Source organism: Lepus europaeus, chromosome 2 (assembly GCF_033115175.1).
Source record: "Lepus europaeus isolate LE1 chromosome 2, mLepTim1.pri, whole genome shotgun sequence".
Lineage (NCBI taxonomy): Eukaryota > Metazoa > Chordata > Mammalia > Lagomorpha > Leporidae > Lepus > Lepus europaeus.
In genome coordinates this window covers 76,903,520-76,916,968 of record NC_084828.1, presented here as the reverse complement: position 1 = coordinate 76,916,968, position 13,449 = coordinate 76,903,520, and the positions used below count along the sequence as shown (strand labels likewise).

The 13,449-nt window shown below is 49.4% G+C and overlaps 1 protein-coding gene across 1 annotated transcript in view; it reads left to right on the top strand.

Moving 5' to 3' along the window:
- The first annotated feature begins 2,497 nt into the window (after positions 1–2,497).
- Positions 2,498–13,449, top strand: part of FSTL1 (follistatin like 1) — a 59,148-nt gene continuing 48,196 nt past the window's right edge. The window contains exons 1-2 of the mRNA XM_062208670.1: positions 2,498–2,609; positions 2,762–2,818. Coding sequence (XP_062064654.1) covers positions 2,607–2,609; positions 2,762–2,818 — 60 coding nt within the window. The 5' untranslated portion in view covers positions 2,498–2,606. The remainder of the gene's footprint in view (positions 2,610–2,761; positions 2,819–13,449) is intronic.

The following is a 13,449-nucleotide window of genomic DNA, read 5'->3' as shown; positions in this document are numbered from 1 at the left end:
GCCCAAGAAGTTGGGCCCTTGTTACCCATGTGAGAGACACAGACTGGGTTCCTGGTTCTGGGCTTTAGCCAGTGGCCATTTGGGGAGTGAACCCGCAGATAGAAAAGTTCTCTCTCTCTCTCTCTCTCTCTCTCTCTCTCTCAGTCACTCTACCCTTCAAATAAATAAAATCTTTTTTTAATGCAAAGTTTCAAAGCTGTATAACCATCTCTATAATCTTTGGAAAGTATTTAAAATTTTTCTGAGCTTCAATTTTATTTGGAAAATGGAAGTAATGAAAAATGCCTTTCAGCTTGCTGAGATAATTAAATAAGACATGTTGAATGTCTCTCATAGTACCTGGCATATAGTACCAGCCTCAATTTAGATGCAAAGCAAATCAATGAAATTATAATGGTTCCATTTATAGAGGTGCTGCTAGGGTACCTACTGGGGCACTTTTTAAAATGCATCTACTTAATTTTCACTCAGTCAGATGCTGAAACCCAGGTTCAGAGAACATACATCTTTTGACCGAAGTTCATGCAGTAAATGGCATTGTCAGGCTGCGAAGCCAGCTTGGTTTGACCTCAAATCTCATGTGCTTTCTACCATGCCAAGCTGTTGTCAGAAGAGGTGGGAGACATGCAACGACGCTTGACATGGGTTCTGAAAACAACAACACAAGAATTTCAGCAGAGAAGGAGAAAGGGGGTCATTCCAGATTCCGCGGGGTGCTGCGAATGCACAAAGCTACAGAGCCTTGTGCAGTACAAAAGTGCAGAAGCACAGCATTGTCCTTCCAAGTTCCCTAGAGTATCTGGTGTGTATGCATGTGTGTGTGTGTGGGGGGGGGGTCTATTCTCTGCTCCTCTTGTCCCAGTAATAAAGACACTGGAATGAGTTGTCTGCCACCAGAGCCTCACAGAACCATGCGTATGTCACTCTCCTCACCCAAGTTTAGGGAGCAGGCTTATCCCAGGAAGCATGTTTTCTGCATTTCCACGCAGTTACACAGGAGCGAGTTTCCCAACTCTGCCTGGGATTGGGTGGGTATGGCTAATGTACAGCCAATTCTGGCGCACAGAAATAGAGGTCATTGCCCCTGCCACTCAAAAGCCATGGCTGCTGCTCCAGTGTTCACCAGGGGCAAATCTAACTTTGGCTATGGGGCAGACTCCTGTGGCTTTGTCAATGGAATCTGAAATTGCACAGGGAACACGGGTGTCATTTTGAAGCCCCTAAAAAGCACAACAGCAGCCATTCAAACCTTGGAAGAAGCCAGAACATGACAAGTTCAGAGGACAATGAGAAGACTGGCCTGATGGAGCCAGGCGAGCACATTGAGGTAGTGGAAGAGAGGTTAGACTAAAGGTGGACCCAGCAAGCCAGGGCTTCCCCAAGACAGAGTTTGGATCTGATACTGGTCGAAGAGAACAGAAAGTGACTAGAGTGAGGAGGAAGAGGGCGTTAGACGACACAGTGAGAGACGCAGTCGCACCTATGACTGTGGAGCAGACTCCGCGGGCAGAGGTCCTGGAGACGCGGAGCGAGCACGGGTGGTTTCCAGAGTGGGCAGGGAGGAACAAGAATGTGCGGCCTAGGGTACTGGAAGGTGACCGGGGAGAAGCGAAGCCTACGAGATCCAAAGGGAAAAATGCCAGGCCTCGGTGACCCCTGGGCTGGGGGAGAAAGAGCTAGTTGTCGAAGGCTGGGATCCAGGGAGTCAACATCGTGTAAGAGATACCGTGCCGTTAACGCGACTGGGAAGAAGTGGGTAGAGGTGGTGAACCCGAACCCTGAGGCCACGAAGGGTGGCATGGATGGGCTCAAGGACACAGGGGAGGAGTGGGCGGCAGGAACGGGACAGGCACGCTCCGGCACGAGGAAAGGGCAGGATGAGGCTGCCGGCCAACGCTGGGCTCAAGATCTCTGCAGAGCAGGACGACCGCCACTTCTCCCCCCCAGGAACCCACAGCTGCACCCAAAGCAGCCCTCTCCGCGGCGGGTCTGCGGCCTCTGCGGCCACTGTCCGCGCTCCGCCTGCAGTGACCCCTGGGGCGCGGGCCCCTAGCACTCCAGGCCCGCTCCCTTTCAGCTGTAGCGGGCGGCTCCGGCTCCCCAGGCCGCCGGGCGCCTTTCCCTCGAGGTTCTCCCCCGAGTCGGGGCCCAGGCCCCCAACGGCACCGCCCACCGGCCACCGCCGCAGCCCGCGCCCGCAGCCAGCCCGGGCCGCCCCTCCCCGGGGTGGGGTTTCGCCTCTGCCCCACCTCCCCTCCCCCCCCGCTCCGCCTTGGTTGCAGCGCCCCCAGGGTACCCCCTTGCTCTTCTGCCTCCGCGTCCTGGGGTCCCGGGGGTGCGGAGCGAGGGGCTTGCGTGGAGCGGGGCTCGGACGGCTCCAGGGCGCCGGGCGCCCGGGGCGGGAGGCGGGCGGGGAGCCGCCGCGGCAGAAGTGGGAGGAGACTGGGGAGGAGCTGGGGGGCAGGCAGGCGGGGAAGGAGGGGTCTTAAGGGGCTGCGAGCTCAGGTCGGATTTCCTCCCAGGCTGGCGATCGGCGGGGCTCCCACCTTGTCTTAGAGCTCGCCGCCGCCGCCCTGCCCCGCGCCTTCCGGACCCCGGGACCGACCATGGTGAGCGCGGGACGCAGGGCGCAGGGTCCGGACCCCGGCGGGCGGCCGGGGGCGCCTGGGCGGAGGGGGGCGAGCCTGCGGGACCCAGGGAAGTTTCCGGGGTGGGCGCGGGGCCCGGCGCCTTCAGCCCCGTTGCCCTCTCTCTTCCGCAGATGTGGAAACGCTGGCTCGCGCTCGCGCTGGTGGCCGTCGCCTGGGTCCACGCCGAGGTAGGTGAGGGGTCGGGACACGGGCCGAGGCCACTCGAGGTGCGCGCCGGACCGGCCGGGCGCGCGTCGCGGAGATGCGCTCCCGGGGCGGCACTGGGAGTTTCTGGCACTTGGGGTGGGGTGCGGTGCGGTGGGGTGGGCCGGGCCGCGCTGGGCTGGGGGGCGCTCGGAGCAGAAATGCTACTTGGGGAACTTAGATCTCAAGATCTGGGAAAGTCGTTCGGGCCGGGAACGGGAGCCCCACGGCAGCTAAAATGGAGGGAGAGTGGGGAGGGGCAGCGGGCACGAGCCGGGCCGAGCGGGACGGAGGCGGCGAGCAGAGGGGCAGCCGAGTTCAAAAGGGGGCCCGAGTTCTTCCCATCCCTTCAGAGGAAATTGAGAACAGTTAGGGACCTTCCTGAGGGGCCCGGGGGCCCTCAGGAGGCTCTCCTTGGGGGTTAAGATAACATTTCCTTTCTTTTTTATAAAATGATACTATGAGGCCCCGACATTTGCTTTTTCTTTGTAAAGAGTCCTGGGGTTCTGTGATAATACCCGGGCCACATAGCAGCCTTTTAAAACCTAACTTTTTCCCGGCAACTGCCGTTGCGCGCTGGGACGAGGGCCACGGCCGGCCCTCCGGGGACTAAGCGGCCAGCCAAAGCATTTCAGCGCTGCTCTCTCTAATGTTTTCTTTCCAACTCCGGTGACCTTCCGAGACACCCCAGACTGACCAACAGACCCTCCGCTCGCAGGCCCTTCCATTAACTTGAAGGTTTATGGGCACAGAATAAACAATTCGAAACTCCCTGGGCTCTGGGTCTCCAGAAAAGTGAGGTCAGAAGCTCAGCATTTGATAATGATGGCAGGAAATGTGGAAGGAATTAAGCATGAGAGAGAAGAAATGGAATGCACATTACAAAAGAAATAGCTCCCTGGTGGCTGGTTGATACTCCCTCCATGGTTTTTTTTCTTCTTCTTCCTAATGCAGTTTAGCCCCACCCTTTGCATCACAGCTTGATTCTGCCCTCAACAAAAACCATAGTTGCAGACAAGGTCTTCACAGATTTTGAAAAACCCACCTTGTACTGAATTCCCATTGAATTCACTACCACATTGTTGTTTGAGACGGAAACATGGGTGGTTTTTTTGCCCAGTGTAATACAAATGTTGGATAGCCGTATACTGTCATCAAATTTACCGTCATCAAATTCGACTCAGATGAGAGCAGCTGAGGGAAGGTTATATAAGGTATCAGACCCTCAGCCATTAAATTGCTAGGGGTGAGATTTGAACCCAGGCACTCTGGCTCCAGATGCTGGGTTCTTCATCACTGCCCACTCCCCTTCCAAGAACAAGCTTGGCATTTGCCAAGTGGTTTTTGTATGCCAAGCACTGGGCTGTGTGCATGACCTACCTCATTTCTTCTGAGGCTCCCCAAGCCTGGAAGGTAACTTCTACTATCCCCTTTTCTAGAGAAAGGTTTCTACACGCTTAAGGAGATTGGGTAACTTCCCAAGGTCAAACTGTAGTTACTTCTAAAGAAAGATCGGAATCCAGCTCTTCCACCTTTGAGCCCAGGTTTTAGTGCTGGCCTGTTTCTTATTCATGTTGTTGTGCAGGGTGCGAATTTCAGAGAGTATCCCCTTCCCTGACTGATGAGCCCTGGTTCAGGAACACTCCTCCATCCCCTGCTGTGGTCCTCCAAAGGCAGCTGCAGCCTGGTGATTGATGAGGTGAATCCCTGGTTGGTTTCACAGCAGGCTTAAGAATTGCCAGCTAGTGTGTGAAATGGCTCTGTGAACTGGAATGCACATAGGAGGTGTGAGGAGGCTGTTGGTTCACTCCCCTCAAGGCTGTGTGGCCCGGGGTCTGGGATCTATTCTAGGCAGCCTGCACTGCACCCTCCTCCTCTTCCTCCTCACCCCCCTGCATTGCAGGGAAAAGCCGAGCCTTAGTTGGAAGTCCCTGTGGCAGCAATTTCCTGCTGGAGGTGGAAGAGCATCCAGTGTTCTCACAGAATTCCCAGGCACAATCTATGGAGAAGTGCTGAAACATGAAATCCCAGGGAGCTGGGGCAGAAAGAAGGCTGGGGAATGGGAACTGTTCCCGTGACAAGAGTGAGGAGTGGATACGAGCTGGGCTGCATTTCCTGACTGCACATTATTAAGGATTATTATCTTTTGATGAACTCTATCTCTTGGTGTCTGACCAACTAACAGTTTTAAACCCAGGTGTTAATAATGTACCTACAATTATTAATGAACCAGGTAAATTAACCCTCTCTGTTGGAGACTTGTGATTTGAATGTTATTTTAAGCAGTTTAGCTATCTGCTTGGAGAGAAAAATATTTTCCTTGTTAAGTATAAAGGACATTGAGCAAACATAGGCAAATAATGGTCTTTGCAGAGCTTTTTGACTTGAATCCATTTTAATAAGTTTTAGATCAGCCAAAATCATGGAAACTTTTTAAAAATGAAATTTAGAAAATAAAGTGAGAATTCTTGGTGGTTTTTACTTTAATACGAACTCAGGGGAGTAATTCAGCATTTTTTGAATAATGTGGCTGCCTTACGAATTGTGTTGCTATTTGAAGGCCTTCCAGAACCAGTGGAGGGCCATGTGTGGGAAGGGGTTTTGTCAGCCCTGTGAATGCCGGGCTAAGCAAATCTCATGTTCTAGATCCGTCCAGAGGGCCTGCGGACCTGCTAGATCTCCCCCCAACCCATCTCCCTCCCATTGGGAATTCCTGCAGGTCTTTGACATGTGTTGGAGGCATGGTGTGGACCCTGGGAAAAGGTTGAGAAGCCAGGCGTAGGTGCCTCTTGAGTGTCAGTTGTTAGATCTCTGTCACTCTTAAGGGGCAAGCAGGAGAGCAAGCTGTGGCTCCTTGCGTCACGTGGGCTGTCTTGGCAGGTACCCAAGCATACCCCAACTCCTGCTTGCTGACTGTTGCTGGCATTCTGATTTCTAGCATTCCAGGTCTAGAAATTCACTATTGTATGTCACATGCCCAGGGGACTGATTTGCAAATCAGGACCCTCAGTGCAATAAGGGATTCATACCTATGAGTGTACCACCTATGAGTGTAGTAAGAACAGTAATTTTGTAGACAGGCACGCTTCACTTAGCTCTAGGCATGCAATGCTGAAAGGTTATTAGGGATTTGTCCCCCGGAAGCTACGCTCTTAACCTTATTTACACCCTGTGATCAGCATGTGGTTAACCACTAGGGGCTTCATGGGTGAGTCTGGGAGCTCCCCCACGTTCTTTAGAGCAATCCTAACGGTAAACTCATGTAGGCCTACAGAATAATCCACACCAGTGCCTGCTGCTTCTTGGAGCTGTAGCTTGTATAGTAATAACTAAAATGATCTCTTGTTTTTTTGTTTGTTTGTTTGTTTGTTTTGTTTTTTTTTTTAAAGATGTGTGCATCCATTTGAAAGGCAGAGTTAGAGAGAGAGAGAGAAAGAGAGACAGATATTCCATCTGCTGTTTCACTCCCCAAATGGCTGCTGGGCCAATCCGAAGCCAGGAGCTAGGAGCTTCTTCTGGGTCTCCCATGTGGGTGCAGGGGTCCAAGCACTTGGGCCATCCTCTGCTGCTTTCTCAGGCTCATTAGCAGAGAGCTGGATCAGAAGTGGAGCAGCCGGAACTCAAACCAGCACCCATGTGGGATGCTGGCACTGCAGGCAGTGGCTTAACCCACTATGCCACAGCGCCATCACAGCACCGTCCCTTGTTTGTTTTTGCTTTGGCAAATAAACTACTTACGATCGTGACGGCTGTTGTTGGACATTGGGATGCTAAACCATAAATAGCAAGGACTCTGCTGAATAGCCAAAACAGGTGGGCCAGCACCAGCACATCATGGTGGTGCCCACTGGCCACTTAGAAGGTGGACACAGTGTACTTCCCAGGCAGTCCTCTGGATTCAGTGACAGAAAGCAGGAGGCAACTTCCAGGCTCACGGGAGCAGGTTAGGAAAGAGCTGTGAGGATGAGAGGACCAGGGGTTTGGACTAAGGTGGTTGGGATGACCACAGGGGGAATGTCCCAGAGGAGAGTGGGTGAGGCAGAAAGACACCTGGAGCCATAAGAACAGCTGGTGAAGCAGAAGCTATAAAGACCAGTGGTCACAATTCCTTTCCCTACTTGTCTTCTGGGAACTGGATATCCAACAGGACATTTCTATTTTATTAGCTTGATGACACCAGATACTGAAGGTTTGAAAAAAAATTTTTGCACTTAGATGGGCTCACTTTTGCAAGACAGGTATTCACTGTCCTTGGAGGTCTAATACATACGTTTTTCTAAGGTGCCCTGTTCTGTGGCCACTTCTCCAAGAGTGAGCCATTAGTGGCGTGAGCCTTCCCTGCCCTGTGCCCAGGAGGCAGTATTCCGTGCTGCAGGTGGAGCACACCATACTTATGCAGTGGAGCCGTGGGTAAAGGGAAAGACAAGGACTCTGCCGGGGTTTCTTACAATCTAGTAGGGTGCCACTGCCATAAATTGTGGTAGTTACAATGTATGTCACTAACCACAAGGTGAACAAATATCTACATAGTTATTGTTGTTACATTCACATAGAGCTTAGAGAATGAACACATCTTTGATGTCTAGCTTGGTGAACTTTTACATCTGGATACACCATGTAGTCACCACCTGGTCCAGGTGGGAGTGCAGAACAAAGGCTGTGAACTCAGTGTGTGGACTGAGCAACAATGGAAACGGGGAGTGCTGGGGGTGATCTAAGGTGCAGTTATGACTCCTTGTCCAAAGATTATTAGCATGTAATCAGTCTACACTTTTCTGGTCTGGCCCTGGTAACACTGGGCAGGCTTTTAATCCATGTTTTAACAACTAGGAACTATTAATAACTAATGAAAAGATTAAGTTACCCTCTCCATTTAACTTGCAGTTTGGATATTATAAGCATTTTAGGGGGCCGACATTGTGGCATACCCGGTTAAGCTGCTGCCTGCAACACCAACACCCTGTATAGGCACCCGTACGGGTCCTTAGGCCCCTGCGCACACATGGGAGACTCAGATGAAGCTCCTGGCTGCTGGTTTGGCCTGTTCCAGCCTCAGCTGTTGTGGCTGTCTGGGGAGTGAACCAGCAGATGGAAGATCTCTCTGTCTCTCCCTATCTCAGTAACTCTTCCTTCCAAATAAATAAAATAAATCTCTGGGGGAAAAGAAAGCATTTTAACTTTGATTTGCAGTGCTGATGATGGAAAATTGCTTTCCTTATTAGCTACAAGGATCTCCAACAAACACATTCATGTATTTTTTTTTTTTAAGATTTATTTATTTATTTGAAAGGCAGAGTTACAGAGAGGCAGAGGCAGAGAAGGAGAGAGATCTTCAATCTGATGGTTCACTTCCCAGATGGCGTCAACGGCCAGAGCTATGCTGGTCTGAAGCCCAGAGCCAGGAGCTTCCTCCAGGTGTCCCACACAGAGGCAGGGGCCCAAGGACTTTGAGCCATCTTCTACTTCTTTCTCAGGCCATAGCAGAGAGCTGGATGAAAGTGGAGTAGCTGAAACTTGAACTGGCACCCATATGGGATGCTGGCACTGCAGGTGGCGACTTTACCCGCTATGCCACAGCACCGGCCCCATTCATGTATTTTTTTTTTTTTGACAGGCAGAGTTAGACAGTGAGAGAGAGAGAGAGAGAGAGAGAAAGGTCTTCTTTCCGTTGGTTCACCCCCCAAATGGCCATCAAGGCCAGCGTGCTGCGCCAGTCCGAAGCCAGGAGCCAAGTGCTTCCTCCTGGTCTCCCGTGCTGGTGCAGAGCCCAAGGACTTGGGCCATCCTCTACTGCACTCCCAGGCCATAGCAGAGAGCTGGACTGGAAGAGGAGCAACTGGGACAGAATCCGGCGCCCCAACCGGGACTAGAACCCGGAGTGCCGGCGCCACAGGTGGAGGATTAGCCTAGGGAGCCATGGCGCCAGTCATTCATGTATTTTTTAATGTGTATTTATTTATTTGAAAGGCAGAGTGACAGAGAGAGGGAGACAGAGAGATAACTTCTATCTGTTAGCTTCCCAAATGCCCACAAGAGCTAGGAATGGGCCAGGCTGTAGCCAAGAGGCAGGAACTCAATCCAAGTCTCCTGTGTGGTGGCAGGAATCCAAGTACTTAAGCCATCAACTGCTACCTTCCTAGAGTGCACATTAGCAGGACTGGATTGGATGTTGAAGGGAGACCTGAACCCAGGCACTCTGATCTGGGAGGTGGGTGTCCCAGGAGGCAGCCTCACTCACAGTGCCAGAGCACCTGCTCCACCTTCGTGTCTCCATTGGCATGAATCCATCTTAGCAAATATCACTCAGTTCTGCAGGAGCTTATTTCACTGTTTCGTGGATGGAAATTTCAGGGTTCACCATAATCTACACAGAGAAACTAAAGGAAACGGACACAAGTCATTCTACCTGACCACGCTGCTCTGGTCATTATTACTTTTAAAAGGACTCTGTAAAAGATGCCAGTCATGTTACTTACAAGAGCTAAAAGCTTAAAACTGACTAAATATCCAGTGCCAGGAGAAAGATCAAATAAATCACAGCACAGCCATATGTGCTGCGAAAAGTTGTGATTACAAAAAATTGTAAGGCTCTGGCCAATGATTATGATTTAGTTTAAAAGGCAGAATTCCCATTCCCCAGTGCTTTATCTTCAGAAATGGTGAAAAAAATTCATAAAGCAGCATAATAAAAATGTGTTAGAAATTACTTGTAGGTGGTGGAATTAGGGGTAATTTTATTCTTTGCTCTAGTCTTTATTCTGTTAGGTTTTTGTGAGCACCTTTTGTCAGAAAATAGCACATTCCCTTTATTTAAAGAAAAGAACACATTAAGAGGGTACATTCATCTTGAAAAAAAAGAGGGTCAGAAGAACCCTCATAATGAGGACACACTGGATGGAATACGCAGGGCCTAGGACCTCTAGGAATTGCTTAAGGAGAAAAAGGCAGGTGCAGGGAGATGAGGTTATAGTTAGCTACTACTGCTTCATCCCCTTTCAGAGAAATTACCAAAGGCAGTCAACAGGAATATGTGATGTATCTGCAAGACAGTGTAGGCAATAAAAATCAGTACCTCCCAGCACTGTGAGATAAATGCCCTGTGTAAATGATCCAAACAGAGCATACACGTCACCACCACCTACTCTCTTACACAGAACAGACATTGCTAATAAAATCATAGTATGCATTCCTAGTGAACCTGGTGGAGGTCTTAAAGTCCTACCCAACCATGTTCCAGGTAGCCATTAATAATCAATCAGAGGCCGGCGCTGCGGCTCACTAGGCTAATCCTCCGCCTTGCGGCGCCGGCACACCGGGTTCTAGTCCCGGTCGGGGCACCAGATTGTGTCCCGGTTGCCCCTCTTCCAGGCCAGCTCTCTGCTGTGGCCGGGAGTGCAGTGGAGGATGGCCCAAGTGCTTGGGCCCTGCACCCCATGGGAGACCAGGAGAAGCACCTGGCTCCTGCCATCGGATCAGTGCGGTGCACTGGCTGCAGCGCGCCAGCCGCGGCGGCCATTGGAGGGTGAACCAACGGCAAAGGAAGACCTTTCTCTCTGTCTCTCTCTCACTGTCCACTCTGCCTGTCAAAAAAAAAAAAAAAAAAAATCAGAGTCTATGTGGGATGAAAGCTATTTGCCATTCCTACTAGAAAAAAAGTGAATCCAATTGATAAACATTGACAGATTTTTAGCTGAAATTAAGAAAATTAGAAAGCAGAGCTCAAGACTGTGTGAACTGGTGTAGCAAATGGCTGAAAATGTCAGGAAAACGGCTCTTACCCAATTCTGGCCCAAACTTCTCCAAACACCTTTCTATAAGCCACACCCTCTAATGTTGGCTATCAACAAAAGTATGAGAATGAGAATTGTCTCGGCTGGTCCAGTGAAGTGAACAGTTGTTCTTGCTGAACTCTTAAGAGCTGCTGCTGTCCTAGATAACAGCCTCTGCCTAGTAGCAGTCTGGCAATCACCTGCTAATAGAATGCTCTTTGGGTATGAGAGTACAAAATATCTCCTATAAATCTGCATATTCTGCTGTGGTTGAAGGATTTTCATGTCATCTCTTCAAGGACTTTTTATCTGCTCATTTGAAGCCATCACCAATAAGCTATTTCCAGGAGTAAGTCTGAATTTATGGTGCCCTAGCATGTTCTCTGAATAATCCCAGACCCTCTTTGTGAACAGCCAAGCTGGTGCCAAATAACTCATGTGATCCATGGAAAAATCATGACATCCTGCAGGTGCAGATGTATATGCACACATATGTGGGGTGGAGGAGGGAGAGAAAGAAGGAAAGAAAGAGAGATGGGATCTTGGCTTGAAGTGACATAGGGAAAAATGTCTCTTTGTCTTTTTTCTACTTATTGCTTTCAAAATTTAAAATCCTGTGTCTGTTGCCAAGTTTGTCTTTCCTCAGCCTTCCATTCTATCCTTTAGTGATGGTAAATAGGTGCAATTCATTAATCTCCTACAAGCGACATATGTGCTGATCACTCTGCATATATGATCTTAGGAATAGTGTGGGACTAAAAGGCAATACCTCACAGGTTCCTGTTCTGGGGAAGCTGCCACTGCTATAGCCGTACAAATGGCCGTTGGCCAAATCTGTGGCTTTCCCAGAAATTGCCACCTGTCTCCTCATCTGCTTGCCCTGACTCAGGCAATCCTGCGGTGTGGCAGTGGGGTGGATGGTCCCCCTTCTCAGGATTTGGAAGGCTCCACTTGGGCAGCTGGAGCCATGTTCAGCCTGCCTACCCTGTTGACCTGATCAGTGTGTCCAGTAGAGGGCAGCTTTTTATGTACAACTTCTCTGAAATAGTCTGTTCTGGAGGCTTTGGTGTTTTCATGTCACTCAAGCCTTTCCCTGAGGTCCTTCCTTCACTGTCCGCTCTGTTCTCACACCTGGGTATCCCCAAGTCCGTATTTGCTGTGGACCCGTTTCCAGAACCTTTTCATCATGAAGAATGACGTTGTGGAATAGTGAAAGAGTCTTTGACTTAGAAGTCCTTTCTTGCTGATGTCACCTTTATTATTTTTTATTATTTTTGGTTATTTATTTCATGCTGTAGTTTTAATATCAGTGTCTTAATATCGGAAATGCAAGTATGAAACATTGTACAAGTATGGTTTTTACTACAGGGACAGAAAATAATACATTTGTGTTTTTACCAGAATCTTTTCTGTGTCAGCCAATACTTGCTCTTGTGCCCATGTCTTTCCACAGAGATTTTTTTAAACATTACTATGAGGGCTTTTTTTTTTTCTGTTGTTATCATGAATAAAAAAGCTCACAGCTCTTCAGCTATTGCAGATTTACACTTATCTTAATATCCCTGTTAAAGATGCTTCGGAGAACTGCTAAGAAATACAAAATCACCTTAGCTAGGAATTTTGATTGGGTAGTATTATCTCACGTTGGCAAGATCTTCCCTGTTGGCATTACAAAGACACTGTACACTTTTCTGAGGTTATCAAAAGTGTTGTCTCAATAGCTCTCTTCCTGTACAGGAAGGCAAATTACCATTGCTTGGAAATTTCAGGACGTCATGATAGTAAGTGGATAAGCAATAATTCCCAGAACCCCACCTGCAGAAGACAACTGCAACAGGGCACCCTTACATCCCCCGTGCACTAAAGAAAGGCAGGTTTGCAGTTTCTCACGTCTGTCTTTCCTGCCTCTACCATGGTGTAACCACAGCAAGAGTAACGTCAGCCAGTAACGCAGAAGTTCACTGTGCCAGTGTCCAGCATTCAGCTTCCATCAGAGCTCACGGTTTTCAGCCACTTCAGCTAGGACTGTTCTTTGTGACAGCCAAAAAATAAAAGCAAGAAAGCAGCATTAAGATGGCTGGGAAATACTGGGAAATATATATATATATATATATATATATACACACACACACACTAATTTTTTAAAAAGTTTTTTTTTTTTTTTATTTGAAAGTCAGAGTTACAGAGAGGGAGAGGCGGGGAGGGGGGGATCTTCCATCCACTGGTTCACTCCCCATAGCCGCAATGGCCAGAGCTGTGCTGATCCAAAGCCAGGAGCCAGGATCTTCCTCTGGGTCTTCCACATGGGTGCAGGGTCCCAAGGACTTGGGCCATCTTCTGCTGCTTTCTCAGGCCACAGCAGAGAGCTGGATCAGAAGTGGAGCATCTGGGACTCGAACCAATGCCCATAAGGGATGCTGGCACTGCAGGTGGTGGCTCTACCCACTATGCCACAGTGCCGGCCCCAAAATATACTAATTTTATAAACTATTTGAAGCCAATTTTGTTTCTGTTTTTGAAGATTTATTTATTCATTTGAAAGGTAGAGTTACAGAAAGGCAGAGGCAGAGAGAGAGAGAGAGAGATCTTCCATCTTCTGGTTCACTCCCCAAATGGTTGCAACTATCTGAAGCCAGGAGCCAAGAGTTTCCTCTAGGTCTCCCACATGGGTACAGGGTCCCAAGCACTTGGGACATCCTCTAGTGCCCTCTCAGGCCACAGCAGAGAGCTAGATTGGAAGTGGAGCATTCAGGACTTGAACCAGTGCCCGTATGGGACGCCAGCACTGCAGGCAGCGGCCTCACCAGCTATGCCACAGTGCTGGCACTGACCAATTTTGTTTTTAT